At 46.6% G+C, this 15,339-nt stretch overlaps 1 protein-coding gene across 3 annotated transcripts in view; it reads right to left on the bottom strand.

Moving 5' to 3' along the window:
- The window catches only part of LOC105477195 (acidic nuclear phosphoprotein 32 family member B), a 32,030-nt gene extending 23,513 nt beyond the window's left edge, over window positions 1-8,517 (bottom strand). For 2 of the 3 annotated variants that reach the window (XM_011733588.3, XM_011733589.3), the window contains exon 1: window positions 7,170-7,670. In XM_011733588.3, the coding sequence (XP_011731890.1) occupies window positions 7,170-7,655 (486 nt within the window). In that variant the 5' untranslated portion in view covers window positions 7,656-7,670. Of the gene's footprint in view, window positions 1-7,169; window positions 7,671-8,161 lie in introns of those variants that run through there. The other variant, XM_011733590.3, reaches the window with a different exon arrangement.
- Between the last annotated feature and the right edge of the window lie 6,822 nt (window positions 8,518-15,339).

Raw genomic sequence — 15,339 nt, 5'->3', positions numbered from 1 at the left:
CCGGTTACACTATATCACTATATAAGAGCCTACGTAACTGCTGAATGAGGAAAAAAATGGTTACAGGTTTGTCAGCAATATTGTACAGAGGTTTGTGACACAATTGCGGGGGACTAAGATGAAAACCTGGACATAAAGGGGACCAACTTTCTGATCATAGAGTATTTTTTAATAGCCAAAGAAATTACAGTGTGTGGATATACTATAAATCATTTTACAATCCTCCCTGTTGAACATTTGTGCTCAATTTTCCCTACTATAAATAATGCCATATCTTTACTTAAAATGTCTTCTGTGTTTAGGATTGTGTCTTCAGAATCCATTGCTAAGTGAAAGAATACAAACATCTGAGTCTGTTATTAGTTAAGAGTTCTTTATTTAAAACATCAACTTCTCTTTTAAATGAGTAGTTCATTGTAACCGCTGCAAAATTATTTTCCGATTTGACTGTTACTTTTTGTAACCTCTTGATTATGGAAATTCTGGCTATTTGCATTATCTTGTTCTTGAGGATATCTTCTATCGTTTTTACCCTAACTGAAAAAATAAATACCCCAGCAGAAACACTAACAAAGGACAGACAAGCTCTTAAAGACAGAAATAGCCAACACTAAAAAAACTGTTCAAGGCCAGGTGCAGTGGCTAGTGCCTACAATCCCAGCGACAGAGACCCAGCTAAAAGGGGAAAAAAAAAAGTTTGGCTGGGCATGGTGGCTCACGCCTATAATCCCAGCACTTTGGGAGGCCGAGGCAGGCAGATCACCTGAGGTCAGGAGTTTGAGACCAGCCTGGCCAACGTGGCGAAATCCCATCTCCACTAAAAATACAAAGAAATGTGCCAGGCATGGTGGTGTGCACCTATAGTCCCAGCTACTCGGGAGGCTGAGGCAGGAGAATGCTTGAACCCATGAGTCGGAGGGTTGCAGTGAGCCGAGACTGCGCCACTGCACTCCAGTCTGGGCAACAGAGCAAGACTCTGTCTCAAAAAAAAAAAAAAAAAAAAAAGTTTCAACTGTAAGTAGTAAAAATGTATATTAAAAATGAGGTATCATTCTACCCTTGTTGGAGGAGGGACAGCTCCTTCAAGAGAGTGGCTAGGATAGACAGAGATGTAAGTGAGTTTATTAAGTGAGTGAGAAGTTCAGGAAATGAATACCTGAGACCTTTATTGCCTCTACCAGTAAGAGGCAAGAGGATATACTGGGATAAATAGGGCAGAGAGTTGTTGGGCTAGGCAGAAAAGGCACGTCCCTTGACTTTTCCAGCAAGGCTGAGAATGTAAAGAAACATGCTACCCCAAGAACAGAATGCAAGAAGCATATTGAGAAGACGAGTCACTGGGGAATAAGCACAGAGGATAATGGGAATTACTGCATAAAGCAGAGACCACTGGAGGGCCCCACTCAGGGCTGTACCCAAGGATAGCAGGTCTAAATGTTCCATCAGCCAACTTCAAGGTCGTTGAAAGTTCTCAACAGGACCTTAATGAAAAGGTATTCTGAGCTCGGATATTGTTTCAATGGCAGAAAAGTGGCATTTGAGGTGCAGAAAAAGTGTATTTACACGTGCAACACACATACACAGGTGCACTCACGCTCAGTGATAACTGAGTAGTTAGAATTTAGGGCTTATATACCTAACTTAGAAGAGGAAAAGATAGGAGGAGAAAAACTTTTTGGGAAGAACAGATTTCTTTAGGGAACACAAATGGGATTTTCAGAACAGATGAGAGATCAAGTTTACAATGTCTGTCTACATAGATATGAGTGGTCTTTGTTTTCTTAGGGCCGTAAGACTACTCCCCCCACCCCCACCAGAGATTTACTCTTGGCCTCTCTCCTGGGAACAGGCACACTCCAAAGGGAGAATTTGCTTTTAGCCAGATAAACTCCAAGTAGGCTTCTCTCTGCATCGGTTGAATCTCAAATATCTTCAGCTTAAAACAATCTTTGTATCAACTCTGGGGTTCTCAGTGGATCTCCACAGAGCTAACTAAGCCTCATCATCTCTTTTTATTCCTCCCTGGGTATAGAGATCTAAACTGCCTTGCAAAGGAGACAACAGCTTGGGAAGAGTGTGGTTGAGAGACCGAGTGGGGCTGGGGTCAAGATGATCCCACAGCTTCCCAATCTAGATTCAGAATAAACCAAAGGTCCTAATCAAAGGAGAAAGGTCCTAGTTTCTTCTTATATCTCAAATCCTCCCAGAGCTGTTATCTAATGAAGAAACGTTAGGCAGGCCCTTGTTCATTTGTGCATAATGATCTATTTGGTCCAAGAGTTAACTGGCCTTCTGCTTGAAGATGGACAGTTTAACTTTTGGGGCCAAATTCACTCCTCTTCCTCCCTCATCCTCCAATTAAACTTGCCTTTTCTCAAACACAAATTTAAGGTAAACATTTAAAAATGAAAAATCCGTACTATCTCCTATTTAATTCTTATATTTGTTTTCTACATTTAGCAGCAAAACAGTAGTTTCCTACTACTTTTTCATTGAAAAATTTGAACTATAGTGTGGCCAAATACCTTTTCAGATCTGATTGGAAGATATAACAATGATTTATAACACTATCTCTCTCTTAAAAAAAAAAAACCACACACATTTTAAGTTCTAAATGGCAAAATGTCTATGAGGTCCTTCTTTAAGTTATGATGAGTCTAGGTCATGGGAATATCCCCAGCGATTGGAGGTGGGGGCCACAGGAGATGGAAAAATGTTTTTCCCTTTCATTCTCTTCAATGTGCTCATTTGCCACTCCCCTAGCTACTATGAAAAAAGATCAATTTTACCTAACTGGTGGGGTGATGCTCTCCAACTATACCAGTTGTCTCTGCCATAAAAGGAGGAAAGGGTATGGAGGAATTAAAGATATTTGTGAGTTGTCAATTCTTTTAATTAGAACAATACTGGTTATTATGGTAAGTGAAATAATCCCACAATACAGAGAGTAATTCCTGCCATCCTTGCAATTTCCATCCTTCTGAGTTAGTCAGTGTTCAAATCTTCTACCCATTAATTTAAAATGTTTTCAAAATAATAGAACTTTTTATTATTTTATTTTTATTTTTGAGACGGAGTCTCACTCTTTCGCCTATGCTGGAGTGAAGTGGTGCTATCTTGGCTCACTGTAACCTCTGCCCCCCCAGGTTCAAGCAATTCTCCTGCCTCAGCCTCCAGAATAACTGGGATTATAGGCGCCTGCCACTACCCCCAGCTAATTGTTGTATTTTTAGTGGAGACGGGGTTTTGCCATGTTGCCCAGGCTGGTCTTGAATTACTGACCTCAGGTGATCCACCCTCCTCCGCCTCCCAAAGTGCTAGGATTATAGGCATGAGCCACTGTACCCAGCCGAGAACGGATTTATATTAGTGGTTCTCCAATGTGTTTAAGACCCACCAGTACCCTACTGGTGGGTATTAAAATAAGGGAACCATTCTGAAAAGCAATTTGGCAGGGGGGAAAAAAATAACATTATAAGATGTTCATTTCAGCAGTATTTAAAACAGCCAAAATCCCTGTGAACCTGAGATGTTTAAATTATAATCTATGCAGACATTAATAATGAGTCTATAAAATAAAGACACACACAAAGATGTTCACTGTATTTTTTTCTAAACAAAACAAGCTAGCTAGCATTCAGATTATCTGCATGAACCAAGTTTAGAAAAAATTTAAACATTCTGGTAGACTCTACACTAAAGTGTCTAGATGGTTGGTTAGGCATGTATGTCTATCCTCTTTTTGCTTATCTATACCTACAATTTTTTTGGCCTATCTATATCTAATTTTCTTCAATGAATATGTATTGCTTATACAAGGAAAAAAACCCCGATTAGTTGCTATGCAACCAATTAGAATATCCGATTGAGCTCAAAATTACATCACAGTAGACACAACAAAAGAGGTCAAAAGCTGGGGAGGGGGTGCGGATCAAAAGAAGATGGAAGTTAAAGACAATCTACATTTTTTCCCAGTAAACTGGGACTAGGTAAAGACTGCTTTTATTTTGGTAGATGAAATGTCACAATCCAGCAAATAGCACACCAGCATTTCGCAGGGGCATAGATTGCAAGCCACAGTAAGGAAATGCTTGGCTTTCTAACTTTGAACGAAAAACTCAGAGCTGATAGGAAGGCTGATTGTCCCCAGATGCATGGTTAATGATGTGCTTCTAACAGAGCGACATGTTCAGTTTACTGGAAGGATAAGAATCTCACATAAAGAACAGGTATTCTTTTCCAATTTTGGAATACAACTAAATGTGGTTTATATCTAATTACTGCATGTCACTGTCTTCTCATCTTACTGACCAGACCTCCAGTTTCCATGGTGTATATATGGTATATTCCAGCACTGTTCAATTTACTCTCAGTGAACTGCCAATATTTTATATAAAATATTTCCTTGTCATGCAAAATAGCTCCTATCCTTATCTATGTTTTTAAACGGTAACCACCATTCTTCATGAAGATTACTTTAAAATGCCATCTTAGGCCATTTTGTTCCACTATGAGAATACACCCTGCTGCTATAAGAGCTGTTTTGGACTTAGAAAAAAAAAAATGCAGTATTTCTTTACAATCCCTCGCCCTCATCCCTTAGGGAAATTGGCAAACTTGTGTTTATAAGGAATAGGGATATAGTTAAGTAATAGGTGAACTGAAGAAGACCCTAGTAACACTTTTGTGTTTACCTTCTTGTCTTCCTCAGTCAGAACACACAAGAGCCCAATTGAACAAAAGTGTTACTAGGGTCTTCTTCAAACCCCAGTAATAAGAAAAAAGCCACATACACAATAAAAGCCCACCTGGTCTTAAACATAAGAACACATTTACAATTAAACCCCTATTCGCCCTCTTCAAACACTCTTACATCTCACTTGACTTTAAAATCATTAAGGTCAACCATGGGACACTGCTGTATATTTCAGAGCATCCTATGCATACAATAGTATACCTTCAACGGGGTAATGGATTCTTCATGTTACCCCACATGCCAAGTCTGCAGGATCCCAGACGCCAAGCCTACTGTGTAACAGCTGACCATGCCACCAATTTCTGTGGTGTTTATGGTATGTTCCAGCACATCGCACATAAGGTATCATGTGACTAGCTGAATGTGATTTTAAGGGAGTGATCTCCGAACTTTTCATCTGCCTTAAAGATGATGCCTCTGTGCGAGAAACACTTTAAACTCTCTTTTAGAATTTCCTTCAAAATCTACAGCATTTTTTCCTGAAAACCCTTCAGTTTTAGGTCAAAGTTTTATTCGTCCACCTGGGTTCCTAACTCCCACTGGTCTCAATCTCCCTAAGGGAACCTTCCTCTACCCCCACAATCTCAGCTGGCTCCCGCAACACTCTCTCAAGGCCTCACAAACTCTCCCAAGTGCAAAAAGCACCACATCACCTCAATGGTTTCTCAGGCTTCAAATGTTTACTTAATAAACCAGTGGATTCTGCAGGCCAGTGCTGCCAATGCAGCACCCACGAGCCACTTGTCACGTTTGAGCACTTGAAATGTGGATAGTATTACCGAGAAAATGTTTTAATTTAACTGAATTAAATGGCTCTGGCCTGACTGGCAAGAAGGTTAAGTTGATTACTTGAAAAATGAGCACGCAGCCGGGCGCGGTGGCTCACTCCTGTAATTCCAGCACTTTGGGAGGCCGAGGCAGGTGGACCACCTGAGGTGAAGAGTTGCAGAACAGCCTGAACAACAGCGAGAAACCCCGTCTCTACTAAAAATACAAAATTAGCCCAGCGTGGTGGCGCATGCCTGTAATCCCAGCTACACGGGAGTTTGAGGCAGGAGAATCGCTTGAACCCAGGAAGCGGAGGCTGACGTGAGCCGAGACAGCGCCACTGCACCCCAGTCTGGGCACAAGAGAGACTCAGTCTCAAAAAAAAAAAAAAAAAGAAAAAAGAAAAAAAAGAAAAATGAACACCTGTAGATCATGTGTTTTTAAAGCAATATTACTTCATATATGAAATCATTATCTAAGGGGAACAGCAGGCCAACTGTTATTTCCCAGAGGGAACACTACTCTAGAATTATAACAGACCTTTAGTTTGAGCATATTCTAAAGAACTCAAATTCAAGATTTTAAAGCATTTCTGAAGACCCACGTGTGTACTTCTCTCGCAGACACTTTGGCTAATTTTAGCTAGTCCATATCCTACGGATTTGCAATTATGCCGCAATGGAAAAGTCTGGAACGAACACCTTCCCAAGGCAAGAACGCCTCTCCTCAAGTTTTGTGGCGCGAGCTGGACGCCCCGGCTATGGGCTAGCACGTGGCGGGCACAAAATGTCTGACGGAAGGTCGGAAAAACGCGCGCCCGCGACCCTACATCTCGGAACCCCCGGAGCGGCCCACCTCGCGGGCCCTCCGGGAGGGACAGCGCCGGGCGGTGGAGCCCGGCCCACCCCGCGTTGGTGGTGACCTCAAAGACTAGAAAGCAAGGATATAAACGTCGAGCACACCAGGTGAACCCTGGTCGACGAATTCCCACAAGTTCGCGACTCGTTAACCACAGCCACCTGAGGGCACGAAACCCGGCCGCTCGCTTAGCCCGGGGCGGGAGGCCCCGCCGGGCCACCTTCGGCGGGAAACCACTGGACCGCTGGGGCACCCGGCCGCGGCGCTACCTGGCCCCGCGCCGGTTCGCGGAGTCGGGGGGCTCGCGGCGGCGGGCAGCCGCGCTAAAACCGGGAGACGAAAGGGGCGATTCCCACAGACCGGACCCACGCCCACGCAGCCGCGCCGCCAGAGGGCCGCCCTCAGGCCCCTGCAGCCCGGAAGGCGCGCGGCCGGCCGCACCAGGCCGCTCTCAAGCACGTGGGAGGCCAGAGGCCGCCCGGCCCACGAGCCGAGCCGAGGCCCGCCCAAAATCCCGCGCGCCGAGCTGAGGCCCGCCCGAAACCCCGCACGCTCGGCGCGGGGCGGGGGTGGCCGCCTGCCGTTGCCCTTTTAAGAAGGGGGAGGGGGTCGGCAGCGCGCCCGCGACGGGATGAGTCGGCGGCGGCCACGGCGCGCGGCTCCCGCCAGTGGGAGCCAAGCCCCGGCGGGGCGGGGGGAAACAGACCGAGGGCTCGGCGCGGGAAGAGGCGGCCGACAGCCAGTGCCGAGGGAGGGCGGGCAAGGCCAAGCTCGTGGGCCGACTCACCAGGCGGAGGGAGACGGGCACCCGCCAACATGGCGCTGCGGCGGCCTGTGGCGCGCCCCGGCTGGCGTGAGGAGCCGCCGCCCGCCCACACGGAGGGGCCATTCTCCCGGGGCAGGAGCCCCGGGCTCCGCCGCCGCGGCGCAGGGGGAAGGGCGAAGCCGTCGCCACAACGGTTGGCCCCGGTCGACCCGGGCTGCCTCTGGGAGGTCGGAATGGGCAAGGCCGAGGGCAAAGAGGGAGCGAGGAAACAAGAGAGAAAGTTTTATTTTTAGGCTTGAAAAATGGCGGGAACCGCGTCCTTTTTTCAAACTTGGCCTCGGGAGGGGCGGCGGTTGCGCCACCTCCGCCGCCCTGGCCCGCCCCTCCCCCGCTCTGCGCGCCAGGCCGCGCCCGCCCAAGCGCCCGAGGGGGCTTCTCGCTCCCTTCAAAGGAAAAAAGCCCCCTCCTCGCCCCACAGCCGCTGCCCTCGGCCGGGCCGGCCCCCATCGCGAGCTCCGGTCACAGAAGCCACCCCCCGCCCCGCCTCATCCGCGCCCCTTCCCCGGCCGGCCCGGGGCGCGCGGAGCCCGGCCTGGCCCAGGCGGGGATGGCCGCGCAGCTCCTCGACAGGCCCGGCCTCCGTCCGGCCGCGCATCCCGGGAGGCTGCAAACATGGCTCCCAGCGTTACACAACCCCCGCCTCCTTCCCTCGCCGCCGGCCACTTGCACACGCGCTCCCTCCGGGGAAAGACCCCGGCGGGCGAAGCGCTCAAAGTTTGCTTTCCCCCACACCGCTGCCTTCCTCCGGCCGCCCCAGGGGCCCGCGGGCGGCAAAGAGTTAATCCTCGCGCGCTTGCTCCCCCCTCCGCGCCCGCCCGCCTTCCCCGTCCAAGCCCACGAGCTGCGCTCTTCCCCGCGCCGGGGCCGGCGAACCCTCAGGCCGGGCCCCGCAGGTGGCCACCATTACATGCAAGTCATCAGGGGAGGGGGCGCCCGGAGGGGGCTCTGCTTACAGCTGCCGGGGTCCGGTTCCTCAGTTCCAGGTGGATTCTCCTCTTCATGTCCATGTTCCCCTCTTCCCCCCTCTTCAAACTTAACTTTCCGCGGCGGGGGCGGAGGGGGGAGAGGCGTCCCGGCCTGCGCAGCGAAGGCCGTCGGAAGGGTTTGCTCGCGGCGGAGGCCGGCGGCGCGGTCCTGGGTGGCTGGCGGCGTACGGGCAGGCGAGCGGAGCCCCCGGAGCCAAGTTACTCACGGGAGCGGAGAGAAACCATGGAGGGAAAAGGAGGCTGGAGCGCAGCGCTGGGCTCACTACCGCCGCCCCCGGCCGCGGCCTGCACTGCGCTTAAACCGGCGACGCGGCGCGGCAGCTGCTCGGCTCCACTCGGCCCCGCGCGGCGCTGCTCGGCTGGGCGGCCGCGGTTGCACCAAGGACGGGGCGGGGAGACGCGCGACAGGCGGGGCGGAGGCTGGGCAAAGGCGCAGCCGGGGTAGAGGAGCGACTTCCTCCCTCCCTCCTTCCGATTGCACGTGGGGCGGCTGATGTAAGACCTTTCTCGGGGGTGGGGGGGCTTCCCCGACCCCCGCCGGGCTGAGACTTCTCCTCCCGGCCCCACCTCGTCGTGCCCGGAGCTGGGTCTACGGCCCGGGCCCGGAGGTTCGCGGGCAGGGCTGGTGGGAAGCTTGGCAGTCCGGCTTCAGGGGTCCCTAAAGCCCAGTCCATCCGGGGAGGCTCACGGGGGCAGCACGACGCCCGCGGAGGCGCGAAATGTGAAGAAGCCGGGGACAGAGAGGCTTTGAGGTTCACCTTTTGCCTGCCACACAGTCTGGGGCCAACAGGCCGAACACCAATGCCTCGTTGGCGGAGTGGCGTCCGTAGTGCCGCCGAGGATCCGCGCGCCCCCCGTCGGGACAGAATCGTGGCCGGCCGGCCCTGGCATGGCAGCAGGGGTCGCTTGCTAAGCCGCAGAGCAGGCTAGCATCTCCACCCTCTTCAGGAGAGTCTCCCTCGGTTTTCTAACATTTTAATAGGAGCTAGAGAAGGAAACCATTAGCATTTCTAATAGGGCCTCAGGGTTTCCCTGCCTTTTTTTTTTTTTTTTTTTAAATCTCATTTATTCGTTAGGGCACCCCTGTGAGGTGTGTAAATTCTTGGTGGTCTAAGTTTCGCTGAAACCTGGCAGGCAGCCTTTGTCATGGTCTGGCTGAAAGGGTCCCAGGGGTTAGAGCACCAGATCGGGGTGGGTGTTGTGCTTTGCAGACCACCTGGGAATGACTTTATATTCAGCGTAAAATAAGTAAATACATAATATATCAAATACAATGTGAGATTGTACTGACTAGAAGCACCAAAAACTAAGAACAATTTGTTAAAGAAAGAAAAACTTGAAATTCTATGCATTAATATAAAGTTTTATGAAGTTAGGAAAGTGCCCCAATTCGTATTTTACCTAAGTTTTAGTGGCAAACAACCCAAACTTAATTGTAAACCGATTATAGATCAGCTTTTAAAATACTGAGTGAGTTAACATTTGAAGATGAAAGTTTTAGAAGGAATATGGGAAAAGAAAAACTTTCTAGTATGTGGTTCCCTGACTCCTGTTAACTGTCTCAGCAGATGTCTTCATGACAAGGGAAAATGGAGACAGATGTTCTCAGGAGGTTACAAGAGGTCTGTAACTAAGGTTATGAGAACCACCGGGCTATGCAATGAGGGCTTTTACAAAAAAACAAACAAACAAAAAATAAGAACTACCAAATCGGTTTCATGAGCCAACAAGCGATTATTGAGCATCTGCTTTAAGGGGCTTGATATTATTTCTCTGATTCTCAGACAACTTTCTGAAGTAGGTGATAATTTAATCATTTTACAGATGAGGAGCTCAGGAATCTTAAGCTGCACGTCCAACAAGAAGCGGAGCTAGGATTTAGACCCAGATAGGTCTGACTCTGCAGGCCACCATCTTCTGCTACATCATCAGTCTATCTTGAGTGGAGTCATAGCATGGTGGGGGGCTGCGTTGGTGCTGTAGGTTGGGAACAGTTGTAGAGGACTTTTAATACCAAACAGCATGCAAGTGTCCCCTTGCAGGAAAAGGGGATGGTGCTGAAGGAGTCCTGGTGGCTCCCGGAGGAGATGGTATTAATCCTTAGCATCAGGGCAAATCTTGAGACTCTGTCCTCTCTTTATGGCCAACTGGAGGGTATGAAGGACTCTTTCCTCAGGGTACATAGCTCACAGGATAGATGTGTGTTTTATAGTATTTAGCTACAAAGTAATTAATAAACATAGCCACAATGTGCTGCAAATAGAAGGCAAAAGAGCCAAAGGAGGAGAGACTACAGACACGGCACTGTCCCTTCTTACGCAGCCGGTGCTGGCATGCACCTCTGTGAACAAAGAGCATGTGTTCCAGTGACATGCTTCTTTGTCAGGGGCTTCACTGCCAGAGGCATAAATAACACAGGCAGAACAGGGTGTGTCTCATTGCCCTGCCAACATCTTCTACGGGACTGTCAGTCTACAGGCCTGAAGGGGCTGTTGTCACAGGGCCTGGGTTTTGAATATTGCTGCGCTTAACATCATTCTCTGTATGCATCTGTGTGTGAGAAAGATGTAGAATATTCACTTGTATCTAATCTGCAAGTATTATTGTGACCATAGATTTATGGATTTCAACAAGGGCTGAAAGGGAATAAGGAAATGTAAAAAGAGTTTGTTAGACCAAACTAAGAATGAATTTCTTTTTACTTCCATTGATGTTAACGTTTGACCAGTAAGTAATAAAAATATCAAATAATGCCAGGTTTTGGCACCCCTTGAGCCTTAAAACTGCCTGTTAATGAGAATGGCTGTGTATTCCAAAAAGCTCTAAAATGTCTGAGCAGAACACTGCGAGCCAGTTTGTAACTCCTTGGACCTGTGCCCCACCCCCCTGCCTCAGCAACAGCATATTACTTGTCATATCATCAGATGACTTGAGCCTTCCCCACAAACTTTGTGGCTGTGGACAGACTTTAATAAATCTGAAGATGAGAGGAAACAGCCCTACTAGGTCATTGATTTAACTGGCTCTGAAACCAGCTTAACAGAATGGGCATATTTTAGTAATGACAGTATTTGAAGCTGATGTATAATATAGGATGAGGAAATGATTACTCTTTAAATACTTCCATTCTTCCTGTCCTCTTCCATACACATGTGCATACACTGGTAAGAACATATCTCTTCCCCGCCCCGGAGTTTCCACAACTTAGTGTGTGTACCTCTATTATCGCAGTTTGGCAACAAATGGTAGTTGTTGAAGGATCTAACTTCTCAATTAGAACTCACAAGTATTTCTGGATGATAGGAATGGAGAGGAGGACCTTGGGTCCATCTTTAGAACAGAGCAGATGCTTTGCAAATGTATGTTATGTTAAAAATAATGTCACATGTACTTAAAAAAAATACCATCTAGGCAGCTGAGATTATTGAGACAAGGGGAGAGGGAGAGGCAAATAGGTGAAAATGGGTTAAGGGAGGAGATCCTGTTAGTCTTCACATGGTAAAAACAGAGGAGGGGAATGTGTCAGATGTACAGGAAGCTCTAGGCCCAGTAATGGGCCCCTGCCCAGGTTCCTTTCTGCTATCTGAACCAGCTGGAGGTGCTCAGCCTTCCTGGTGCAGCAAGGAAGAGCTGTGACTACCAAGAGTCAAGTCTAATATTTATTAAGCACCATCCTTATGCCAAGTGCTGTGCATGGGACTTTTGTGTACTGCTTCTCAGTTAATCCTAGCAACAGCTCCCCAGGACAGGATGATAATCCACCTTTTATAGTGTTTAGGAAACAGACTCAGGAAAGCCAAGTAGGTTTGCTGAAATTCACATAACTACTAAGAAGCTAGATTTCTCTGTCATTAGGGCTCACTGTAATTCATTCTCATTACTTTGATCGACTAGTCCTCAGAACTGCTTCTGAAAAATAAAACATTTTTTTCCTGTTTTAAAAAGGTTTACTTGCTTACTGTGCAGAGAAAATTAAAACACTGAAAATAAATTTAAAAGTTCCTGCCATTGAGAGATAACCACCATTAAGTTGTATATCTTTGCAATTTTTTTCTATACTATACATATTGTTTTTAAGTGTTGGGATCAGATTGAAGATCTTTTTTTAGAGACTTGCTTTTTCCGCCTATCATTATGATAAATCTGTATTAATATAACTTTCTTCAGTGGTGTTCCCCTTTTGGGAAGGACTTCAGTGAGATGAGAATCCCACTCCACCACTTACTGGCTGTGTGCTTGAGGGCAAAACATATAGCCTCTCTGGGCCTCAGGCTGCTCATCTCAGAACTATTGAGGGTTGGACATAATCACGTTAGAGAAACTGAGTGCCTGTCACTTTTCTCTGCCCCCCGCAGCCACAGTCACTGCAAGCCTGAGTCCCTTCCTTACCCAAGCAGCGTCCCAGAGCCTGCTGGCCTTCAAGGCTAGGAACATTCTGCTGTGGCCATCAGTTTTCCATCTCTGCTCCATGTGCTACCCCTTTGGCTGAGGGGGAAATATGTTTTTAAATCTCAAATAGTCAGGCTCATTTTCTGTTTCACATAGTCCTTGGTCACTCTTGAGGAACTTGGAACATGCTCCTGACACGGAAAATATCGAAGTGCCCTTCTCCATAATTAGCCAGCATCCCTGCCATCTGGACCCTCTCATACCTCACAGGGATTTCCTTGTCCACACGGAACTGAGACTGATCCAAGAGTCCAGCTCCTGCTGACTGAACTCTGCCATCTGTTCTCCAGCCAGGCACCCCTCCGTGGGCCTGTGCTTTTGTCCTGTCTCACGCTAGACCCTGGCACTACTGAGGTGGCTTGCATGGTCCCAAATTTGCTAGTCTCTTATTTTGATAAAGGCTACAAGTACCAAATATCCTTATCCTTGAAAATAAGGGCATCTAGGTCCCTGGCTTCTTTTTATGTTTATCTATGCATGTACTATAGAAAACTTGGAAACTATACTTACAGAGAAGAAAATAAGAATTTCCGTCTAAGGCTTTTTTAAAGGGCCAAGCACTGTTCATGTTTTGTTGTCTGTTCCTCCAATCTTTTCTCTACACACATGGCATTTTCTCAAGTCTCAGATAGTGAGAAGCATCATCTCATTAGTAAGAGCTTTTCAGGAGGGAGGGAGGGGGAACCCATGACATCAAATATTCATGTCAATTATAAGAGATATTTCACATATAGAAGTGAAAAAAATATAATACCTAGGAAATATTACAGTTAAAAATACTTTTCAAAAGTGGGATAGTATAACCTGCTTTTTAGTTAACAATCTATTATAGACATATTCCCATGTCATTGAATAATCTTCTACTATATATTCCTTGAAGATACTCTTCTACAAAAATGAAAATATGTTTTCTTTTTCTGGGCATAAAGACAATACATATTCATGTAGCAAATTCATGCAATGCAAAAAAGTATAAATAAAATAAAAGCCAGCCAAAATCCCATTACTTAGACGGACTACTGTTAACATTTTTGTGAATATTTTCTAAGCGATTACTCTGTGAATGAAGGTGCATATATATCATATATAATTTTATATAAATGGAATTCTATAAATGATACTGTAAAATATGTTTTTAATTTTCACTAAGCAATGGGTCACAGAAATTGCTCAAAGTTAGTTGGAGTTACTTCATTTTTAAAGGCTGCATCATATTTTATTGTATGGATTGGAGAATAATTTACTCACTTGGTCGCCTACTGATGGACATTTAGATTACTTCCAGTTGTTTACTATTATACATAACAGCGTTGAAGACATTTAGCTCCTTGGAATAAATTCCTAGAAGTGCAATTCCTGAATCAGAGTGTACACATTTCAAACTGGTATACACGTAGCCAAGTTGCCCTTCAAAGGCTACTACTTTATGCTCCCGTTAGCAGTGTACAAGGCTTCCCCTCACTCTTGCCTAAACTAGGTATTATCTTTGAAAAATTGTTGTCAATTAGTTTTCAACAAAGGTGCCAAGACAGTTCAATGAGGGAAGGAATAGTCTTTTCAACAAATGATGTGGGACAATTGGCTGTCCACAAGCAAGAGAATGAAGTTGGACATCATTTACAAAAATTAATTCAAAATGGATCATACACCTAGATATAAGTAAGAATTAAAACTATAAGACTCAGAAGAAAAAGTAGGATGACTTTGGATTAGGCAAAGTTTTTTTTTAGATAGGACACCAAAAAGAAAAATAGATTAATTGGACTTCATGAAAATTTAAAATTGACTCCATCAGGAAACTGAAAAGACAATGCATGGGAAGGGAGAAAATACTTGCAAATCATATATCTGATAAGACACTTGTCTTCAGATGTATAAAGAACTATTGCAGGCTGAGCACGGGGACTCACACCTGTAATCCCAGCACTTTGGGAGGCTGAGGCAGGCAGATCAGTTGAGGTCAGGAGTTCAAGACCAGTCTGGCCAACATGGTGAAACCCTGTCTCTACTAAAAATACAAAAATTAGCTGGGTGTGGTGGCAGGCGCCTGTGAAGCTGAGGCGGGAAAATCGCTTGAACCTGGGAGTCAGAGATTGCAGTGAGCCGAGACTGCACCACTGCACTCCAACCTGGGCAACAGAGTGAGACTCATCTTAAAAAACAATGGGCAAAGGATTTGGATATACAGTTCTCCAAAGAAGATATATACATGGCCAATAAGCATATGAAAAAATGCTCAACATCATCATTAGGGAAATATAAAAACCACAATGACATACAACCTCACACCCTTGAGCATTGCTGGTAAGAATGTAAAATGATGCAACCTCTTTAGATCTTGGCTCACCGTAACTGCCGCCTCCCGGGTTCAAGTGATTCTCCTGCCTTACCCTCCCGAGTAGCTGGGATTATAGGCGCCCGCCATCATGCGTGGCTATTTTTGTGTGTGTGTGTGTTTTTGTAGAGAGGGAGTTTCACCCTGTTGGCCAGGCTGGTCTCAAACTCTTGTCCTCAGGTGATCCACCCGGCTCAGCCTCCCAAAGTGCTGGGATTACAGGCATGAGCCACCGCGCCTGGCCAACAACCTCTTTGGAAACCAATTTTGAAATTGTTTTGTTTACAATGTCAGGTTCATAGAAAAAGAAAAAGTTAGACATGGAATTACATATGACCCAGCAATTTCACTCCTAGGTATA

Source organism: Macaca nemestrina, chromosome 14 (genome assembly GCF_043159975.1).
Source record: "Macaca nemestrina isolate mMacNem1 chromosome 14, mMacNem.hap1, whole genome shotgun sequence".
NCBI classification, from domain to species: domain Eukaryota; kingdom Metazoa; phylum Chordata; class Mammalia; order Primates; family Cercopithecidae; genus Macaca; species Macaca nemestrina.
The sequence above is the reverse complement of the archived record's forward strand: the minus strand, read 5'-3'. Positions and strand labels throughout refer to the sequence as shown.